Below are 23092 nucleotides of genomic sequence, written 5' to 3' on the forward strand. Positions count from 1 at the left end.
CTTTGCCTGACTCCTGCAGCAGCTACTTCATCTCGGAGGGTCCTCTCCCAACAGCCGATTGATGACCGGTGACCGCCACAGCCTCCTCTCCCCGCACAGCCGCCCATACATTCTACTGCTACGGGTGGCAGAGCGGCGGGGGAGGGAGGGGGATTTGCATGAAGGAGCTATGGGCCCTCTGCTTCCTCTCTGGGCCCCCCCAACAGGCGGAACTCCTCGGCTAACGAAGGGAAGCACGAGTGTGGTGACGTCACGGACATCGACGTCACCGGACTCCTCCCCCCTTCCCTACGTTAGCTGATGGAGCTACTTGGGGAAGGGGGGGAGTTCGGTGACGTCGATGTCCGTGACGTCACCGGATCTCCGACGGAACTCTCGGAAAACCCGGAAGCCGGCGGAGAGGTGAGTACCAATCAAAAGAATTTTGATCGATCAAAAAAATGTACGATTAATCGAGGGATTAATCGTTAATTTCCGCAACCCTATTTTAAAGTAAACCCATCAAGAGAGAAATATGGTGGCTGCTATTGTTGATCACTTTCTGAATATGGTGGATGCCTGACTGTTACACTTGCATACTGACTGGCTTCCGTACTGTCTGAGTCACTATCCTAAAGGTGCTAAATGTCAGAAGTCTTTGTCTGCAGGAAATGAGCGTTTTCAGTAAGAGGTATTACTATTCATGTCTGTAGATCTAAATGTGATGAATTGCTTGACAAAACAGCACCATTATCATATGTGATCTATACCTATTACATTTCCCACAGTATTACATTTGCTTCCTACATTTAATAACTCTAATGTCTAACAGCTATGTGTCTCTAAACTATACATTTGGGTGTTTTTTAAAGGAATTTTAAAGACAATGGCAACCTCTGAGTACATTCTTTTACTCTTACCATCTTTCTGTGTGGTATATTCAATGCGGTACATGGTGATGTGGCCATTGGTCAGCTCAGGCTGAAGAGGCAGCCATTTAACATGAATATCTTCAGGGGTCTCACTGTTCACTGACAACATGGGGGCAGCTTTTGGTACTAATGAAGAGATTGACAATCAGTAAATTTCATAGAGGCATTATAAAACCGTGTTAGGCACATGTGACCCATTAATGCCAATACTCCGGGATTCCCCCACCACCTGCAACCACTCAGAGGCAGCAGCCCTTGTTGTCATTTTCATGACGTGGCAGACCATTGCCTCTGCTGGTAGAATGGAGCTCACAGAGCTGCAGTATATCTGGAAAGATATTCACAATACCATTTTTGAAGATGGCGCTGCAGGTAAAAAGTGCAATTACAACTCATGGTTACATAGATTTAAAGAAACCTGTGTTGAGCGAATATAAAGCGAACATTGTTGACCTTTCCTTCTGAAAATGTTAGCTGTGTTTCAGGCTGCTGGCTTCAATATTTTCTGAAGTACTAAACTGGGACAAGCATGCAGATTAGGATTTCAGACTGCACTTTCTAATCTGTATTTTTATTCCAGTGCAGTGGTAGTATTGAAGGCAGTGACACCCAGGCATTCTTATTCTGTACAGATTTCCTTTAGGGGATATGGAAGGAAGGTACTCCCACAAAATAACACATGGAGTAGTCAAAAACATATAATATTTTTTTCATGAAAATAGTAAAGTCAATAGCTAAATTGGGTGACCATGGAATAGGGGGAATTTATTATTTCAAAGTAAAAAATTGATATATTTTGCCCAAGGAGCTTTGTGCAGGAATACACTGATATATCAGCATGAAAGGTCCACCCTGAAAAAGGTCTGCTTGACTTACAATAGCATCAGATAACTGAGATACGAACTACATCACCTCCCATTCAGTTAAATCTGGCTTCCTTCTTTTGCTTATCTTTTGATGGGAAATTGTCAAGGGAAGCAAACCTGGAATTGTTGAGAGGCAAATAGCTGGGGTAGCATCAGTGTCTATATTTCCTTATTTATATAGGAGGGCAAATGCAGTGATAGCATGGCAAAAATGGTCTATTATTGGAGGTGTACAATTAAATGGAAGAATGGTATTTTTTACCTTTCTGTTAAAGGTTCACAACATATAAGGGCTCTGGCATGGTAAATCCAAGCATTAAATAAAATTTCATTTTGGACCTTTACGCTTAATTAGCATAAAGACCGACATAAAGATGTCCAACAAGCATCACTGCAGTGTGCTAAGTAGTTCCAAGCCCAAAATCTACTTACATTTTAGAAGCAGTCACCCTATAGGATCCAATGAATCATCACCCCATGCAGTTATGTTTCCATGGCCAAGCAGGTTAGGATGTAGAAGAGTTTGGTGCCTTAGTGATCTGACATGCTGATGGACAGTTTAGCTTGTCATAGCTAATTCAACCTCAGCCCTACCATCTAGTGCTGCCATAGTATTAGGAAAACTGAATGAAGACACACAGAACCATGAGCCATAATCATGGCACTACCAAAATACACTATAACTATAATAAATGGAATACGCAGGTACAGTATCAACCTCCCCTAGACTTCTTCTTCACTTCCCCCCAACGGTAAAATACAAGTGTGCATTACACTTGTTCCCAAAAATTTAGCTTGGAGCAGACAGCATAGAACAACTCTAGTTACCGTCATCCCTTGTCCGTACCACAAGGGGCTCTGAGGCACGGCTGGCTCCTTGTTGGGAATAAGCTACAACATAAAATGAATAATTGGTCCCTGGCTCCAGGTATTTCACATTCAGCTCCGTGGTGTCATTATTGACTGCAAACTGGTACTCCATATTTTCAGTACCTGTAAGAGATAAGAAGAAAGGCTTAGAGGAGCACACAACTCTACTGTACGTATTCTGTAAGTGAATTCCAGGATATACGCACCCCCTGTCTTAGTATAATGCAGAGAGAAACGAATGACCCTCTCCCAGTTGCTCTGTGGTCTCTCCCAAGTCACAGTGACTGTCTTGCTGGTCACAGCCAGGGCTCTTAAGTCTTGTGGTGGACCAGGCAGAGCTTCCTGCACTATCACATGGAGTCTAGTTGTAGCAAAAGCACTGCCCAGTATATTCTTGGCCACACACTGATAATATCCAGCATCCTCCAGATCAATCTGTGTGATCACCAGGCTGCCCGTTGGCTGAATCCTCACTCTCTCATTTGAAAAAAGTTGCTTTCCATTTTTTAGCCAGGTGATTATGGGGTCTGGATCTCCTGTAGCACTACATAGAAAATGAGCAGTGCCAGCCTGTTCCCGTGTAATGATCTCTGAAGGTTGCGTGATAGAAGGGGGTACTGTAACAGGACAAAGATGTAAAAAAGCATTATGAGTAAATGAACTGCGCCCCAAGTAAAAGAGCAAACAGTATCATGTTATGAGGATGGTATAAACTGTGATGTATGTGGAATGTTACAAAACCTTGAATAAGCAAGCTCTAAAAAATGTGTTCATGTTCTTGCATCATTCCAGCTCCCATAGCTTTTCCCAGCCCGCTGCATGTTTTTGGTTGCAATATGGCATGACTTTGTATAGAACTAATAGGGTGGCAATAACTTGGATTGCTATGGTTTGCTGGTCATGTGACATCAGCAATGTACCCCATTCCTGACTACTGATCTCTGTGTGCCTGAAGTGCCTTAAAGTTTTATGAGACCTTCAAAGCAGTGAGTGAAAGATGAATCCAAAAAGTAGCCTTGCTATAATAAAATAAGATATCTCCAGAATATATCCAGACCATGACTGCACCAAACACTGGCAATAGCAAGTCTGCAATGTAATATTACAAACATGTTAAATTGGATATTATTATAAAGCCATGTCACCTTCAACACTACTGATGACTACATTGTGGAAGGTGCACATACTACAGTCAATGTTTCCTTTCTTATGGGGCATGGGGCAGGAGGTTACTTTGTTCAGTGAAGCTATGTTTGTTTAATTTTCAAAGGGTTTCATTAAAGCTTTAACATTTAAAATGTAGCATTTAAAGGAGTACATGCATTAGAAGTGTAGAGCAGAATGAGGGTTACACGATCCCAAAAGCGATCACAAGGAAAGGATTGATGACATTAGGTTATGAGTGGTGATAACATAATTATAGTGAGTAATCAAATATACCCAGTTTCAACATCCAAAAGGGGAAAGAGACAAAGTTGTTCAGGAAGCCCATTGTGGCTTTTCGGGGTGTAAACAAGAGTCAAAGCTATGTTTGTTTAATGTTTCATGCAATGGATGAGGAAGCGTCTATTTTTTAAATGTCTTTGGCATATAACTTGTTGTTAAGCTTGGAGCAAAAATTACTCCTTTGTGAGTACCAATACAACTACCTTTATTTTAAGGACATTTCGGAGATGTCAATCTTGACTTGTGACACGGCAATGTTAGATTGCCACATAGAATGTGTGGGAGATCCCCAAATATTCACACACCTTGTGTCTGGTTGACTCTGTCTAGAGTGCGCTGCAGTGCCCAGTTAGAGGGTGCACCATATCCTGCAGAGGTGCTGGCTGAAATCCGCACTTTATATACAGTGCTGGGCTGCAGGGAAGAGAGCGTAACCCCAGTCTCATTTCCTTTAACTTCCACAATGGAGACCACGCCTGAGGGGGACATAACAAGGACAGGAATATCACAACATTGGAAGAATTCGAGCAATATCTGAAACCAACAAGTTCTAGAGAAACACTTGGGTTTAAGCAAACCATAATGCAATAAGCACAAAAGTGTAGTAAGCCATGATAACTGCACTCCTTTGTTGTTGTTTTTTTATGACAAGTGCATGTGCATCAAGATCATTCTTGTAAGGCAACTCTATCAAGAGAGAAATATGGTGGCTGCTATTGTTGACCACTTTCTGAATATGGTAGATGCCTGACTGTTATGCCAACAAACTGATTGGCTTCCTAGGTATTGGACGCCATATTTCTCTCATTACAGTTTTTTTAATGTCAAAACATGTTTTCCCTGTTCATGTCTATATATCTAAATATGATATTTTTTGCTTGACAAAATAGCACCAATATTATATTTAATCTGCACTTATTACATTGCCCACAGTATTACGTTGACTTCCTACATTCAGTAACTCTAATGTCCAATTGCTATATTTCTCTAAACTATGCATTTGTTTTTTTACAGCAATTTTAAAGACAATGACAACCTTTGAGTACATTATTTTACTTTTACCATCTTTCTGTGTGGTGTATTCAATGCGGTATTTGGTGATGTGGCCATTGGTCAGCCATTTAACATGGATATCTTCTGGGGTCTCACTATTCAGTGACAACATGGGGGCAGCTGCTGGAACTAATGAAGAGATTGGCAATCAGTAATTTGCATATATTAAAACTGTATTAGGCACACGTGACAACTCAGATACTTAGGGATTACCCCACCATCTATAACCATTCAGATGCAACAGCAAGCTCCTTCTCCTGTTTTTATTTCCATAGCAGGCAGAACACTGCCTCTGCTGATACAATGGAGTTCACACAGTTTCTGTGTATCTGGAAAGGCACCCACAATACTATATTTAAAGAAGGTACTGCAGGTTAAAAGTGAATTTACAACTCATGATTACATAGATTTAAGGAAATCTGTGTTCAGCGAATACAAAGGCTGCCATTGCTGACCTCTCCTTCTACAAAATGCCCATTGCATTTCAAGCTGCTGCAATTGCTTCAAAAGTTTCTGAAATACTGAACTGGGACAATTATGCAGACTGGGATTCAGACTGTACTTTCTAATCTGCATGCTTATTCTGGTGCAGTAACAGTATTGAAGGGAGATACATCTAGGCAACCCTAGTTCTCTCAGTACAGATTTATTTTAAGGGTATATGGAAAGAAAGTTCACCCACCCCATATTAACACATAGAGGAGTCAGAAGCACATACTTTTTTTATGAAAATAGAGAAGTCAAAAGCTAAATTGGGTAACCACAGGAGAGGGGAGTGTTATATTTTCACATGAATATACTTTGACCAAGGTGATTTATGCAACTCTCATTCAGTCAAGTAAGGTTTCCTTCCTTTGCCTATCTCTTGACTGGAAATGATCAACGTTGGCAAACCTTTAATTGTTGAGAGGCAAACTATCATGGATAGCACCAGTGTCCTTGTTTCCTTATTTAAATAAGACACAATGTAGACACAGGGAAAGCAGGGTAAAATGGTCTATTTTCAGAGGTGCACAATTAAATGGAAGAATGGTCTATTTACCTTTCTATTAAAGACTCGCAACATATAAGGGCTCTGATGCAAGCATTAAAGAGAATTTCCTTTTGGACCAGTAAGCTTAATTTGCACAAGGACCCAAAAAAATGTCCAACAAGCATCACTGCAGTGTGCCAAGTAGTTCCATGTATAAAATCAATTTAATTTCAGAAGCACTCACTCCATAGAATCCATATAAACCTGAGAGTTAATTAAAGGAGAACTATGGGGTCAGGGCTTTTCCCCCGTAGTTCTCCTTAGGGTAACTGGAGGACACAAACTAGCGTCCTCCCGTTACCCTAAGCTCAGTATACCGCGAGCTACAGCTCGCGGGATACTGAGACGCCGCAGCCGGAGCGGATCCCGAGATCCGCCCAGCTGCGTGAGTGACAGCTGGCTCTGCCTATCTAGAGGCAGAGCCAGCTGTACCCGCCCCCTCCCCCGTCCGTTCCGCCAGTCAGCGCTGGCGGATCGGAGCGGGGAGTGGGGAATCCAGCCCCTCCCTTGTCACGGCAGAGAGCTGTGACAGGATCGAGAGGTGAGCGAACGCCGGTATCTGTTTGCTCACCTCCCGATCTACTGAGCCGACCTGTGACAGTCTCATTGTCACAGGTTGGCTACAACTGTGAGGTGAGTGGAAATCAGTTCTCCTTTAAGCTATGCTTCTTGTAACTATGAAATCCTTCCTATTGTAAAATGAACCTCCACCCAATGCAGAGATGCTTCGCTGGCCAAGGAGGTTGAGGTGTCGAAGAGTTTGGTGCCTTTGTACTCTGGCATATTGATAGACAGTTTAGTGTGTCTAATTTAATTAGCCCCCAGTCTTACCATCTATTGCTGCCATAGTACTAGGACACCACAGGTGTGCATTAAACTTGTCCCCAAAAACGTAGCTTGGAGCAGACAGCATAGAACAAATCCAATTACCGTCATCCCTTGTCTGTACCACAAGGGGCTCTGAGGCACGGCTGGCTCCTTGCGGGGAATAAGCTACAACATAAAAGGTATAATTGATCCCTGGCTCCAGGTATTTCACATTCAGCTCCGTGGTGTCATTATTGACTGCAAACTGGTACTCCATATTTTCAGTACCTGTAAGAGATAAGAAGAAAGGCTTAGAGGAACATGCAACCCTACTGTGCATATTCTGTAAGTGAATGTCCAGGATATACGCACCCCCTGTCTTAGTATAATGCAGAGAGAAACGAATGACCCTCTCCCAGTTGCTCTGTGGTCTCTCCCAAGTCACAGTGACTGTCTTGCTGGTCACAGCCAGGGCTCTTAAGTCTTTTGGTGGACCAGGCAGACCTTCCTGCACTGTTACATGAAGCCTAGTTGTAGCACAAGCACTGCCCAGTATATTCTTAGCCACACATTGATAATATCCAGCATCCTCCAGGTCAATCTGTGTGATCACTAGGCTGCCCCTTGGCTGAATCTTTACTCTCCCATTTGAAGAAAGTTGCTTTCCATTTTTTAGCCAGGTGATTATGGGGTCTGGATTTCCTGTAGCACTGCATATAAAACGAGCAGTGCCAGCCCGTGCCCGTGTAATGACCTCAGGAGGCTGCGTAATGAAAGGGGGTACTAAAACAGACAAAATATGAGAAAAAGCATTATGAGTAAACTGTGCCCCAAGTAAAAACAATTGAAACTAAAACAGTATCAGATTATAAGGCTAGTATAAACAACGATGCATGTAGAATATTACAAATCAGAACCTTAAGGTGAAATACCAAACATTTTCATAACTTTCTTTATATGTATGTTGGCTGGCTACAAACAAATGTATCCCTGTTCTTGTGTCATTCCAGCTCTCCTATAAAAATTGGCAATAACTGCCATTAGTATTAGTATGATTGCTGTTTAGCTGTCATAAAGCCCTTAAATAAACCACACTACAAAACGTAAATAGATCCTGTCCCCAGATCCTTAATTATTACTAATACAACATAGCAATTGCATTTAATATTTAATTACTACCCGCTGTATTTTATGGGATGTTCCTTGCAAGTCTTCATATATGCAAGGGTACAAGAGGTGATTAAAACACTGATGGGCATTGCCAATGTCCCCAGCAGTCCCAGAGCTGTCACTTTGCTGACACTCTCTACCAATCCTACACATGCACAGAATTGCTGAAGAAGTTTTCTACATGCAGTGGCTGCACCTTTGTTCCTTAGCTGTCATGACTAATGTAGAACAGATGTCCCAATTCCCTTGATGTCAAAACCTGCTGGAACCACCAACTCCCCACTTCATCCAAATAACCAGACTACAAGTTTGATGGAATTAAATGCCATAGCAGCCTTTTTTTTATACAAAATATTAAACATGACAGAACTGTAAATGCAAGCATGAGGTTTCAAGGTCTTTTGAAGGCCAAAATGACTAACAGATATGCTGTCTCTGCGGAAATCCTTGACAGCCGCACCACACCGCCTCGGGGACAACCTGCATATTGACCACAGACACATCCATATCTAAATTACCTGTTCGACTAGTATATATCACCATGACTTGAGGACCTATACCAAGACAGGTTCCCAAACATTAACCAAAAGCACCTCTTTGTTTCAGCCTTCAAAAGACCCCAAACCACCAACACTGCTATGACAGTAAACAGACCACAAACATTGAATAACAGGGTGGGAAGTTCTCTCTTCATCCAACGATCTCAGACTAAAGCTAGTGAGACCCTCCTGCTCAGACCACCACAAAGGCTCCGCCCAAAGTTTGAACCTGACCAATTGGTAAGTGACCCTGTCCTGTTAACACGTCCCTTATTTACCTCTTTAATCCTTATTTTCCCTCCTCACTTAGTCATGTAAGCCCTTCGCCTACTTTTTTTTTTTTTTTGCTTCGGGCCTAACTGAGCCGCTGTCTGTCCTGGGAGAAATTGTAAACAAAGGCACAGCGGCTGCACCTTTGATTACAATGGTTGTCAGAGCCACGGTTTGTTTTTGGAGCCCAGACACAGAAGTGCATTGGCTGTGCAAGGTTACTGCTGCTATAGGCTGCCTGGAATTAGATCTTCTCAGAAACACAAGTGACAGAATGTATACATTTGTTGTAGGAGCCAGTCTGAAAATGTTTAGCCAAACAGTGCCTGCAGCCAAAAAGATGTAAGCACTGTCCGGGTGTGCAACAGCTGCCGGAGCATACAATAGTCCCGCAAGGAGGATTCCTCCATCCATGTTGTTCATCGTAGAAATAAGAATCTGATTTTTTGTGTTCAGCCTGCAGTGTATGGCCAGACTTACTGTAGAAAAAAGGGTAACTTTTATTCTATGACCCCCATTGTTTTTAGAATCAGTGAGCAAAACAAGCGTAAATAAAAAGAATAAAAAAATGAATGATATAAAAAAATTAAATAAAAGTTCTAACCCTTTCAACACTCCAAAACAAACAAAACTAAAAGGCTAGAGATACACTTTAACCAATGTATAATACCATCTATGAACAGGTGATAACAGGGTGATGATTGATATGCTCAGTATATTTGCTAGCAATGAGACTCATTCTGCTACTATCAATAGAAAAATATCATAGTAAAGCACTTATACATCACTTTCCTGGCAGCATACATGTGGCAGGGCTGCTACCACATGTATGCTGCCATGGATTGACGCCAGGAAAGGATAATTATAGGTATGATAAAGTTTTCCATTTTAATGGTGCCAACATGGCAGTATACATGTGGTGGGACTACTACTACCAGATTTATGCAAATCCCGGTCAGGACACTATCTGCAAGGAGTTTGCATGTTCTCCATCTGCTTGCGTGCGTTTCCTGCGTGTATTCCGGTTTCCTCCCACACTCCAAACATATACTGGTAGTTTAATTGGCTCCTCTCCAAATTGTCCCTGTATGTATGCATGTGAGATAAGGACCTTAGATTGTAAGTGCCTTGAGGACAGGGACTGATGTGACTGTGCACTGGCAATACTCAATATCCCAGTCAGAACACTATCTGAAAGGAGTTTGCATGTTCTCCCTGTGCTTGTGTGGGTTTTCTCCGGGTACTCCTTTTTTTTTCCCACACTCCAAAGACATGTTAGAAACTTAATTGGCCCCCGACAAAATTGGCCATAGTATTTCTATACAATAGGGAACTTCTATTGTAAACTCCCTGAAGACAGGGACTGATGTGCATGTGCAGTATGTAAAGCGCTGCGTAAATTTTCGGCGCTATATAAATTTCTGTAATAAATAATAAATAAATATATAAAGCAATCTGTCAGTAATAAATATGCTGTCATGGATTGGCGCCAGGAAAGGATATTAATGGGTAAGTATGGCATCAATATGATAACATACATGTGGTAGTAGCCACACCACATGTATGCCAGTGGAGTCACAAGGGGGGTGCGGCCCGCACCCAGGGGCCACCCCCTATGAAAAGTCGGGCACTCGGTCATGGACTGAGACCCGACAGAGTAAGGCGAGAGGAGGGTGAACGTCCCCTCCTCTCTCTGCCGGCGTCCATCACCAAGATGGCCTCCGGCAGGCGTCAATAGGATGACTGCACATGCGCGATGACGGTGACATTACGGCGAGGGGTCACGTGGCCTCGGGACTCCCCTGATGTATGCTGCAATGGATTGGTGCCAGGAAAGGAAAATTACAGGTAGGTATGATACAATTTTCCTTTCTGTGTACAGGGTTCACCTGCACAGCCTAATGCTGGCCATACACATGGCAATTTTACACGAATTTCAATTGCAAAAACAATTGAATGGATTGACCCAACCTACTGCCATCCCTGCCATATAGATATGCAAGCTTTTACACTGTTGTCAGTAGGATATCATGATCCATTTGAATTTAAAAAAAAATCTAGATAAAAGTGGTTGAATTTGCCTGAAAATTGGCAGTGGTGGGTGTGTGGCCAGCAGATGGGTAAGAGAAAAAGCAAACATAGAATGGTGGCACCTTGGAGCAACAGCCATATTCTTAACACTACTGCCTACTTCTAGTGTGCAATTGGGATACAGAGAGGTAAGTTCTGTGTGGTTCCCAGAGAACCAGCCTGTCGCAGACCTCATCTGCCATTTTCTAACTGCTTTCTGGGGGCAGATAGGGAGAGGGGAACTACGATATTCACTTATGTTTACTCTTAGGATTTAAACTGCTTACTTTGTTAGACCCCAAAATTGATTTATATGTGAATGTCATCTTCAAGGTTTGACAGATATTGATGTTTACAAACCGTGGAAGTCAATAACCACAGTAGCAATCATTTCAAGCATTCTGGAAAATATGTGCCACTTATTATATTATTGATTTTTCCCACTTCAGCAGAAGAAAAATTACCAATGCTTTTCAATAGGTAAGTATTGGATAGAATACGATACATGGTGGAATGAAAATCTGCAGCTGCTTTCTGTGCTCATGAGCCAGCATGGAGATCTGCACCCAGGTAATTGTTGATTTTCCCCCTATTTCCTCTCACCAAGTATTTGTAGCTGGGCTGAAGCGGTCACAAAATGCTGACTGTGTGGGTAGCTGGCTCTGCACAAATAAACTCCAGCATGATGGGCCTGAGTGTGCTTGATCAAGAGGTTACTTTCGCCAAGCAGGATGATATCAGAGGAGAGGGGATTGCCATCTGCAGAACAAACAGAAGCTAGATGAGAGTAGGTCACATTATGTAATCGGTCATAGCTGCAGAATAATATTTAAAGCTGAAATCCGGGATAAGCAAATTTTGTCTAAATGCAAGAGCCGTGTGTATTCATACTTGAATCTTTGCAGCAACACAGTGTGAAACTTTACTTCTGTGCAAGAACTTCCTGCAGTAAAGATCAGTTTCTGCCGCTCTCTTCCCTTGTGTAGGGTGACTGGTCTGGTATCCTTCCCCCTCCTGCAGCTTTCTGCAGGCAGCCTGTAGAGGGTGGGGCTTCATAGGCTCCTCCCACAGCCCCCCATTCTGCACAGGCTATGTACAACACGGTGAGGATTTAATCGCTACCTTTACAAAATCATATTTGGGTTTGTAAAGACATTTGGTGCACACAAAGTGGATTTCTGTCCTTTGTGGCTATTGTGGAATATAATTGAATGAATTTGTTTGTGGCCAGAGTTCAGCTTTAAATTCCATGCATAGTCTATTTCATAACTGTCAATTGTGAATTAACCAATCACAGGTTAGTGTTTCAGAAAATCAAGTTAGATGACATGTATGATGCTCAACAAACATATTTTGATTGTTGGGTTGCCACCTTTTCTTCATGCTAAACCCAAACACTTTAGCTTTGTGCTGCAATCTTTTTCATGAGAATATACAGGAGAGAACGAGCAGAGACAGCCAGGAGAGAGCAAGGAGAGACAGCCAGGAGAGAGAGTGAGGAGAGACAGCCAGGAGAGAGAGAGCAAGGAGAAACAGCCAGGAGAGAGAGAGCAAGGAGAAACAGCCAGGAGAGAGAGCGAGGAGAGACTGCCAGGAGAGAGAGCGAGGAGAGATAGCCAGGAGAGAGAGTGAGGAGAGACAGCAAGGAGAGAGAGTGAGTGAGGAGAGACAGCCAGGAAAGAGAGCGAGGAGAGACAGCCAGGAGAGAGAGAGCGAGGAGAGACAGCCAGGAGAGAGAGAGCAAGGAGAGACAGCCAGGAGAGAGAGAGCGAGAGTGAGGAGAGACAGCCAGGATAGAGAGAGAGTGAGGAGAGACAGCCAGAGGAGAGATATATTGTTATATTGCATGCATTAAAGATAATAGGTGCATGTATAACAATTCCAGATAGGTATTATCATTCACAGAGTTCCCAATACCCCCCACCCCCATGTTAAACTCATCTCCTCCCTGTCAGCACTTCCAGGTGATGCAGCCAGTCAGCTAAAAGGTGCTGCCTTAAAGGGCTAGGTGACGCATATCTCTGCGCTCTGCCTGAAGCAGAACCCCTTTGCCCTTCAAGACTTATCTGCACCCTGTGTTTCAGACACCTCCTTGCTCCCCGTGCTAGAGCGTCCCTCCGTATCCCATGCCTCCTCCATGCACTCAAGTTGGAACACCAGGACCCTGTGGTTGCTCCTGTCAGCCTGACATTGTGACATCTTGTGTCTGGGTTTCAGCTGGCCTGAAACACAGACACAGCACAAATAGAATTCCAACCCAGACTGTACAAGTGAATCTCAGACAGGTGGCAACCCTATGGGGGAAAGACATGGGATCTCTCCTGGCTGTGAACACTTGTGCAGTGCCCGAGGGCCCGATCAGTCAGTCCACCACTAGAGGGGTATGGAGGAGAATGCGGGTCAGGGTATAGATGAGTATGGAAGGTAAGGCACATCAGAGTACACAGGGGTATGGAGAAAAAGTCAGGACGGGGTACAGAGGGGTATGGAGGGGAAGATAGGTCAGGGTACAGAGGGGTATGGAGGGGAAGGCAGGTCAGGGTACAGAATGGTATGGAGTGGAAGGAAGGACAGGGTGCAGAGGGGTATGGAGGAGCTCAGAAAGATGGAAACTGCGAGAAGCTTCTGGGGACAGGTCAGGGAGATGGGGGTAATTAGATGGACAGTGTTCTTTGGATTTGGGGATAGGTCAGGGGTTAAAAGAGGACAGACAGGTTGGGGTTTAGAGTTGTAATGGAGGGCATGTCCAAGACAGATCAGGATTCTGAGGCAAATTGGGGGGGGTCAAGGTTTAGAGATGTGGGGGGCAGCTGCCAGACAGGTTGGGTACAGATGCAGGAATGGCACCCCCTCAGAGAGAGCCATTACTGGAAACAGTCAGGTGCTGATCACAAATCCAAGTATGGACACCAATAAACCCCCACCCCCGCCATTAACACCTCAAGCGCTAGCCACGTATCTGTAACCTCCCATGAGAGCGCTGAGATATTCAGGCAGCCACACGCTCCACCAGGAGTGCGCCTATAAAGCAGCGTGCCCTTCTCCATGCATTCAACAACAGGACCCCATGGTTGCCCCTGTCCACCTAAAATTGTGACATCTTGGGTCCGGGTTTCAGCTTGCATAAATGTTATCAGAAAACTTATTTTTACATCTATACCGCTACCTCTAGTTGCAGCTATCAATTGGTACAGTCTCATAACAATGCAAATTGCCCAAAATCTGGATCTTTGGCTCTTACTTCAAAAAAGCCAAACACCACCTAACATCCCTACTCATAGAGTTTTACCTCAATGCATGCCGGCCAGAATCTAAAGCTTACCTTGCCGAAACCAGGAAACCACCGGCATCCCATTTCCCTCTGCTGAACACTCCATTACTGCACTTTGGCCCACCTCCCTGGTGAGGTTCTGTGGAGTTCTCGTTATTGCCAGTTCACCAGGGAAAGGTTTCAGATCTGTGTTTGTACATCCAAAGATTATGACAGGCACAAAGACATAGGTACATAGAAACACATCCTGCCTTTGTAAGCAAATACAAACTCCTCTTTCCAATGATTTATCAGAATAGGAGAGTTTCATCAAAGATATAGAAAATTACCTTAGGGTGAGTCATAGCGTGATGGTATATAAAGCATCCATACAGTCCTGGGTCCTAGTAACCTAACTGTAAAGAGTAATCAGGAAAGATCCGTGCAGCATTCTGCAACACAGGCAAAATTATGAAAATCCCCTGTTTTTTACAGGACCCATTCCCATTGGAAGCTGCATTTTACAGGAATTGCCCTCTGAGATCCCATTCACATCGCTAGGAGCACCTTCCTTAATTGACAGGACTAATCTGTGTACCACACATGTGGGAGCCAGAATTATTGTTGGTTGGTAGGGGATCAAATACTTATTTTACTCACTGAACTGCAACTCAATTTATAACATTTGTATTGTGTGGTTTTTTGTGTTTTTGGTTGCTATTCTGTCTCTGTCATTTAAAATACACCTATGATAAAAATTATAGACCTTTCATTTTTTTGTAAGTGGGCAAACTTACAAAATCTGCAGGGGATCAAATCATTATTTTCCACACTGTAGTGGGGGTTTTCTCAAATTTGACTGTAAAAGTGGGAGTGCACTTTAAGAAGGTTTGTACTCCATAGACAAGTGTAATGAGCCTATAAAGAACAACAAAGAATTGACGAGAGTTACCTTTCTCCACAGAGAGCTGAGCTTCATTGCTGTATCTGGTTTTCACTACGTTAGCTGCTACACATCGATATAATCCCGCATCCCCCGGCTGCACCCTAGAGATCAGCAGAACCCCAGAAGGAAGCTTGACAAACCTACAACGGTACATTTTAGTATAAAAGATGGAAAAGTAGCCTTTAAAAAACATAATATCATTAGAAAAATGACAAATGTTCATACTTCCAGGTCAAGTTGTATCATGTACCACCATTAATGAAAATGTCAGCGCTCTTTTGCAAATGTGGCTACAAGTGTAAATGTTTAGTTGTCCTGCACTTAGCAATTATCCCAAACAGCAAATAAATGGCACAATCCCAGCACGCTTCTGCTAAGATGTTTTGAGTCCACATGAAGCCCAAGCAGAAAATAAGCTCTCATTCACACTGAGCGTTTTGTAGCGCTTTTTCTGATTTAAAAAAAGCCCCCCAAAAATGTCAACTAATTTATATGGCCATGTTAACATCTGAGTGTCATGTTGCTTGTTGCAAAATGCTGGTCGCTTGACGAAAGTACATGAGCTTCTTTTTGGCAGATTGTGCGCCTCTTGGTCCCATAGACTTCAATGGAAATGCTTAAAAACACATTTTTGGTGCGTTTTTGCATATTTTTTACGCTCCTAAAGCACGCATTTGTCTATTCACTTCAATGTGCCATAAGCTGCTCATTAAAACGCGTGACTTTATGTATGCGCGTTTTAAGCACATAAAAGTATGTGAAAGCGTGCTACACAAAATGCGCTGAAAAATCTCATATTTCATGTCACTCAAGTGTGAATGCAGACTATAGGGCACAGCCCCATCACACTTCTCCGGCAGCAGGGGTGCATTAGAAAGTCCAATGCCTAATTCAGGAAAGCCTTTGTGTCAGTTCCGTTTTGACCCCTGCAAACAGATTTGGGTAGTACTTATGTGCTCCACTTTCACAATGTGTCACTATGGCTGCGTCAAGTTCAAAATGAGTTTTGGCGATAAGGAAACTGGAAGAAATTAAGACCAACTCTATGTTGGCGTACAGAGACCAGCCAGAGTGCTCAGAGGGTGGCCGCTGTATATACACTGCATATCAGTAGCAAATAGCAGGGTATGTTAGCATGCTCCACCCCACCTGTCACTGGTTATTAGGATGCTGTTGGCTAAACAGCATCACTGGTTGCCATAATGTGCATTGGTTGCTAGGATGCTGTCAGCTACACAGACCATAAAAACAAATGGGTCTGTGCATGACAGCAGGTGAACATGCACTGACAAAGTGTTCAGTACGGACACACCAGTCTTAGTGCTGGAACCCGCCGTGCCTTCTTGCGACAAATTCATGTATGTGCTGCCGACAGGTACATAAATTAGTTGCGCGGCATGCCAGAGCGTGTACCAGAATTCATAAAGATGTCTGCTACAGACTTCTTGAATTCCACAAAGCCAAAACAGAAAATAAAGGCTGCAATTCCTGCATACTAAAGATATTTTGTGCTCACATGAAGCTAGATGCTGACAAGGACATGTTTTGCACACATGTGATTCACTATGATCGAGTGCATGTGTGTGATACATGTTGAAGATTCTGTTGGTCTCCAGCTTTACCTGGGCTTAATATACAATGTTTAATATCTGTTTGGAATATCACTATAGTAGCTCAATTCAAAACTTCTGCATATGTGCTGTGGAGTTTTTGTTACTTCAAGCCAATGTTCATGGAGTGCTATACTAGACTACTTACCTCTTGCTTGCAGGGAGCTGAACCTGGCCTTTCTGCCATGTGATCTGCGCTGGCGGTGTTCCACTGATGCCACATTCAAATCTTGCCAGGCTGCCCTGATGTACAATCTGAGGATCAGGATGCATGTAAAAAGATGGCAGCCCTTGAGAAAAATATAATATTACTGTTAGGTTCAGTAGGTATGGCAGGTAAAGCTTCACTGACCTGGGTTAAAATGTATTCCAACTTTTATCTAGGTAAATATTCTGTAATGTGATCTGCGAGTGGTCAGCATTTTTGTGTGCCTATTAAAAGAATGTTAGTGTATAATTTGTAATTCAACTATTTTAATGTCTGGTGCAAAACTATAGGGCAAGACTATGGGTTCTATTTGTAATTAATTTGCAGAATGTTGATTATGTGCAAATAGATGCAAAAACAAATGTTCTTCTTAGATATATTTTCATTTCAGATTGAATTTATGTAATGTATTTCTGCATTTTGGCCCCTAAATTGAGCTGAGAAGAATGTATCTGCCATGATCCTTTGTTCCATCTAGTGGCCATAAAGCAGTATTACATTACATACCTTTCGACCTGAAAAGAAATACAGTATATCTAAGAATATTCTTTTTTGCATCTATTCGCACAGAACAAACAGTCAGTAAGATTCACAGGGCAAATCACTCTGCAAATTGGTTATAAACAGAATAATTGGAGGAAATTTTAGCAGTGATATGGACTGGTGCAGTACATCTATGGTCCGCTAAAAGTATAAAAGTGAATGTGAAAGAGAGAGCAGCACTACATAAACTTATTTTCTCCTCATGACAAGTATCATGGAGACCTACACTCAGTTGATGTAGAATTCAGCAGGAATTTTAGTGTGTGCTTGTGTGTGTGTCGACTTTGTAAAATTAACCCTGTAGACACTATGCTGTCTTTGGCATATGATGTGTTGAATTAGATTTTTGTGTATTCAAGACCCCATTTGGGTATAATGTAACAACATTGCAAAAAACAGTGTTACAATGTAACCCCTAGTGAACAGATACAGTATATGTTGTCAGTTTGGTTGGACAACTCTAGTAATATAGCTGACTGTTAGTAGCACACTAATTCTTGTTTTCAGGCCCAAAGTAAAATCAATCAATTAATCAATTATATCGCTTCTGGTATCCAGGAAACACTGCAACTTTGCTAAAGTCAGGTTCATCTTAATCTGAGTCCATATAATTCACAATACCTATGTTATGGCTAGAACATTCTTTTTTACACTGGGAATAATTGGTGTTCTCATAACACCTTCTTAACAGACAAAGAAATTTTCAGCAGTGATATGGCCTGGTGCAGTACAGCTATGGTCTGCTAAAAGTATAAGCAATGGGTACTTAATTGGCCATTCTCAACTAGGGATCAGGGAAACCTTTGGGTTCCGACCAGAGGTTGCTCAAGGTCCCTTGATCTGTGGCTGACTGACCTCCCATTTGAAGGTGCCTGCTTAGTTCTGGGGTCAACGCGGCTTGGCATAACCAGCTGCATGACCAGTGGCGGAACTACCGCCATAGAAACCGATGCAGTGTCAGGCTCGTCCTCGGCACCCCCGGCCGCTCCGGCGCCGCGTCGCTCCGGCCGTGACGTCACGCGGGGCTCCGCCCCCTGGGCTCGACGTGGGTCTTATAAACTCAGTGAAGGCAATCACTCGGCGTTCAGTCAATGTGGAACGTTGAGCGATTGCCTCCACTGTCTCCACTGAACCAGTCCGGCTCCCACACGCTGCTCAGCCTGCAGTGCACTCGGACAGCTCCTCACTACAGTGCCACTCAGCCCTTGGAGGGGAAAGACATTCTCTCGGGGTTAACACCTTAAACCGCAAGTATCAGGTCCCTGGCTCTACATGGGACTACATGTTCAGTTGCCTGAACCTATACTGCTGTAGTATTGCCTGTCTAAGTTAAAAATCTGCATCAATTCCTACTGCTGGAGGATTGCCTGTCTAAAGCTAAATACCTGCATCAATTCATACTGCTGTATCATTGCATGACTATGATATATAATTGGATTAATACATACTGCTGAACTATTGCCTGGTATTGCTGTTAGCTATAGTGAGCCCAGGAGCTGTGGTAGTGTCTGCTGTGATATCAATCTGTAGAATCCCGAGCTGTTTCATGCTACAGTCCCATCAGACCCCGTTCACACTAAAATTAACTTCCCTTAAACATAGGCTGGGATACATGATGTGGAACGGCTTCCTATCGCACTGAGTGTGTAGGGAGTCGCCTGACTGACCCAATCCCATACAGCCTACTCAACAGTTCTGCAGCTGCAGTCCATTCCCCATCAACCCGCTTGATTGTGATATGCGGTCGCTATGGGGCCCTGGATCCCCGCTGCTCTCCCCCGTTTGTATGGGCTGAGGCAGCGGGGATCCGAAAAAGAATGGATGGCGGAGCAGCCGCTGCCGTCCTGAAACTGACAGAAGGAGAGCAGCTCTGTTCTCCTCCCCGCCTGCCGCTTGATAATCGTGATCGATCAGCAGGCGGGGAGGAGAGAAGAGACGCTGTCCTCCTGTCAGTTTCAGGATGACAGCGGCTCTGTGCGTGGCCAAGCGGAGGATCGGTAACTATCATTGATATTTACCGATCCTCCGTGTGCAGCACAAACACTGGAGTGATCGTCTGATCACTCCAGTGTTTGTAAATAACTGGGGACACAGTACTATGTGTCCCCAGATATGAATGAACAGGCTGTGATTTACATCACTTCCTGTTCATTCATGATTTTTTCAATGGGGAGAAGCACTCACTACAGAGGCTTTTCCCCATTGAGAATCTGCTTGATAGTAAATATCTTACTATCAGCACTTTGTGAATGAATGGGAAGCCTCTGTACTGAGTGCTTCCCATTCACTGAGTGCTGAGGCTGCAGAAAAAGACATTGAGGACTCTGTGTCCTCAATGTCTTTTTTTATTTCAAAAGGGAAATGCCAGGGGTCTGTTTAGACCCCTAATATTTCCCCGACACCCCCCCAACAGTAAAATAATAATACATATTGAAAAATAAATTGAAAACTGTGTAAATTAAAAAAAAAGCACAACCCCTCCCCCACACACTCATAACATACACGTGCACCATATTGTGGTGTGTGCCAGGCACATGCGCTGCAGTGCGTTGTTAGAACGCATCGCAGTGCATGATTGTTTTCTTTTGTAAAAAAACATAAATTTAACTGTGGCAGCGCATGGCAAAGCTTTGTGACGCATTGCCGTGCGTTGTGATACCTTGTGTTGTAATTAAATATACGCCTGTATCATTTTATCACAACACAAACACCAACACAGCGCAAAAACCATTTATAACATAAATCGCTTATTTACAGTTTAGCGTTCCTTCATTTTTTTTATAATCCCCCTTTCCTCAGCCTCTCATTGGTGTGGCAGTATTACAGTAAAGTGGTAACCAAAATAGTTGCGCTAGGATATATGGCAAAAATAAAAAATTAGAATTGATTAATTAAATTAAAAGTAAATTAAAAAACCCAACATACAAAGAAAATAAAAATAAAAAATATAAAAATATAAAATATGAAATATGACCAAGGAATCCAGCTGCAGCAATAGCTATCAAGGTGATCAATTATAAACCGGTGTGCTGCGCTTGGTTTTGTGATGCGTGCTATGTTTAATCTTTAAATTATGTGATGCTTGTGATACCACAGACTGAAAGCAGTGCAAGTGGTCGAATCCTACTTGCAACTACAGGTGAAACTCGAATAATTAGAATATCGTGCAAAGTTCATTTATTTCACTAATGCAACTTAAAAGGTGAAACTAATATATGAGATAGACTCATTACATGCAAAGCAAGATAAAAAGTATTACAGTAAAGTGTTAGGCGCCATTCACACCAGGGCAGAAGCGTTTCACTGTGGATTCAGCACGATTTTTGAAAGAGCATTTTTGGCTGTTTTTAGTCGCGTTTCAGAGCTGAAACACAATTAAAAACGCTCAAAAACGTGCTGATCAGCATATTTCTATTAAAATGGGGGTTTCTAGTGTGGGGGGGGGGGCTTAAAATGTTGTGCTATGGGGCCCTGGGATTTCTAGTTACGCCCCTGTGCATGACACCAATTATCTTTTTAGCTGTCTGTAAGGGTGGCAATCTGAGCACCACTGTAGAGTGGAAATTCTTTCCACCACTGGCGGAACTACCAGGGTCGCAGTGGTCGCGTTTGCAACCGAGCCCTAGTGTTCCGCTACAGAAAGGAGTAGAGCCCGGCCCCCGGTAATGAACAACACCAACAGCAGCTGGTCCCAGTCCAATTAATATTGATATACAGTGGTCCCCCTCTCCCCGGATCCCCCGCTGAACTGATAGCAGAAGAGAGGGGACTATTTTACCATTTTCAGCTGCCATGGAGGAATACCGAGAGCTGTGGCAGCCGACAATTAACTCTTAGTGCCGGCCTGCACAGGATCGTCTCTGTGCTGTGGCTATCAATCTGCCTCAGCGTGCAGAGTGATATCAGGAGGGGGAGAAGCTGGAACAGGTGAGAGGAAAGACAGTAAAAAGCCATACTGAAGTTTTTTAATAATGAATAGTAATATCTGCTTAGGCAGCAGTATTAATCTACCCCAAGGATAATTTATTATTGCTGTGGGGAAGGAGGGTGATTATTATTGCTGCCTGGGGGTTATTTTTTATTAACTCCTGATTATTACCAATTCTCCCCCAGGCAGCAATAATAATTACCCCCCTTCCCCGCAGCAATAATAAATTATTATCTTACTATTTATTATTATCTAATAAATTATTATTGCTGCGGGGAAAATGGAGTTATTATTGCTGCCTGGAGGTTATTTTAAAAAAACGCAATTATTTTTTTTAAACGTATTGCGGTACCATGCGTTGCGCTCAAACCCATTGTGGCCTGGAGGTGCGTTTCGGGTTCCATTCAAATGACTATAACAAATGATCGGTGTGTTGTGCGGTAATGTGTGTTATTCACATGGGAACGTGTGATTAACACACAAGGGGCCCTGTCTGGGAGAGGGGGCCCATTATGGTTTCTTGCAGCGGGGCCCTGAGGTTTCTAGTTACGCCTGTGCTTCCTACTAGACAGCAACATAAGGGGCATTTTCCCACTGACCACCAATGAATTGGTTTTGGCAAGGGTTCCCCAAGACCAAAAAATGATTTCAATGGTTCCCCTGGAGTAAAAAGGATGAGTATGAGAAAGACTGACATTGGTTTATCTCTAGGTCAGTAGGCCATGTATCAAACGCAATCATAATAGGACAATGATCTCAAGAATTGTTTTGTTGAAAGCAGAAATATTACAAAAAGTAAACCATTAACATTGTACATCACCTCATAATGAATTCCTATTCAAATTCTGTGTTTTAAAGGTCGGGATATTTGTGTTCAATTACTGCAATCGGTAAGCTCATAAATCTTTGTCAGTTATGCTGTTGACATCTAACCGCCAGTCAATTTACCTTGCATGTGTTAATGCCTTTACAAGGACACATTGGGTGTAGTTTAAACTTCATTTACAGCTTTTACATAATGTGTCCTTTAGCATCCGATTATGGTCAGGGCTCCCTAAGGCTGGACACAAAAGGGCAAATGTAACATCTATTTAATAAAAGAAATCCAAACATTATAGTGGTGGATGTTCCACATGGTACTAGCCTTACATTTTTCTGCCAACTCTGGGTTTTTATTAATGTGTGTACAGTAAAAAAGGTAAATCCTAATTCTGTAGGGAATGGGTTCATAATTTTAAAGTTGAGCAGCAGCATTTTTTTGACTAGGGGATTCAGTCGCGATGCCTTAGGACCTCTGTCAGGATTTTTATGTTGTAATGGCAGGATGAGAGCGCAGCAATGACTAGATACTGTAAGTCCAGTAAAGGCTTTTGTTAAATGGGGTTTAAGGTAGAAATCCAATGCGTTTTGTGGTTTCACACTCTCCCTTCTTCAGGGCTTGTGTGCTGATAGTAAGTTCAAATCTGTCCTAGACTGTAACTGTCTAAAGAAAATGTATACCCTAGCGATCAGGCGCCAGTGTGACCGCACTACCTACGTGTAAATGATGAGTTAAAATCGCCAATATAGCAT

General features: G+C 42.9%; 1 protein-coding gene across 1 annotated transcript in view; it reads right to left on the reverse strand.

Annotated features, from left to right (window-relative positions):
• IGDCC4 (immunoglobulin superfamily DCC subclass member 4) overlaps positions 1-23092 on the reverse strand; it is a 57035-nt gene that overhangs the window by 31141 nt on the left and 2802 nt on the right. The window contains exons 2-8 of the mRNA XM_018571269.1: positions 16990-17131; positions 15238-15371; positions 14358-14492; positions 11639-11794; positions 7359-7769; positions 7110-7274; positions 900-1037 (exon numbers count right to left, since the gene is read on the reverse strand). Of these exons, the coding sequence (XP_018426771.1) occupies positions 900-1037; positions 7110-7274; positions 7359-7769; positions 11639-11794; positions 14358-14492; positions 15238-15371; positions 16990-17131 (1281 nt within the window). The remainder of the gene's footprint in view (positions 1-899; positions 1038-7109; positions 7275-7358; positions 7770-11638; positions 11795-14357; positions 14493-15237; positions 15372-16989; positions 17132-23092) is intronic.

This window comes from Nanorana parkeri, unplaced genomic scaffold (genome assembly GCF_000935625.1).
Source record: "Nanorana parkeri isolate BGI_ZX_2015 unplaced genomic scaffold, ASM93562v1 scaffold1720, whole genome shotgun sequence".
Classification (NCBI taxonomy): domain Eukaryota; kingdom Metazoa; phylum Chordata; class Amphibia; order Anura; family Dicroglossidae; genus Nanorana; species Nanorana parkeri.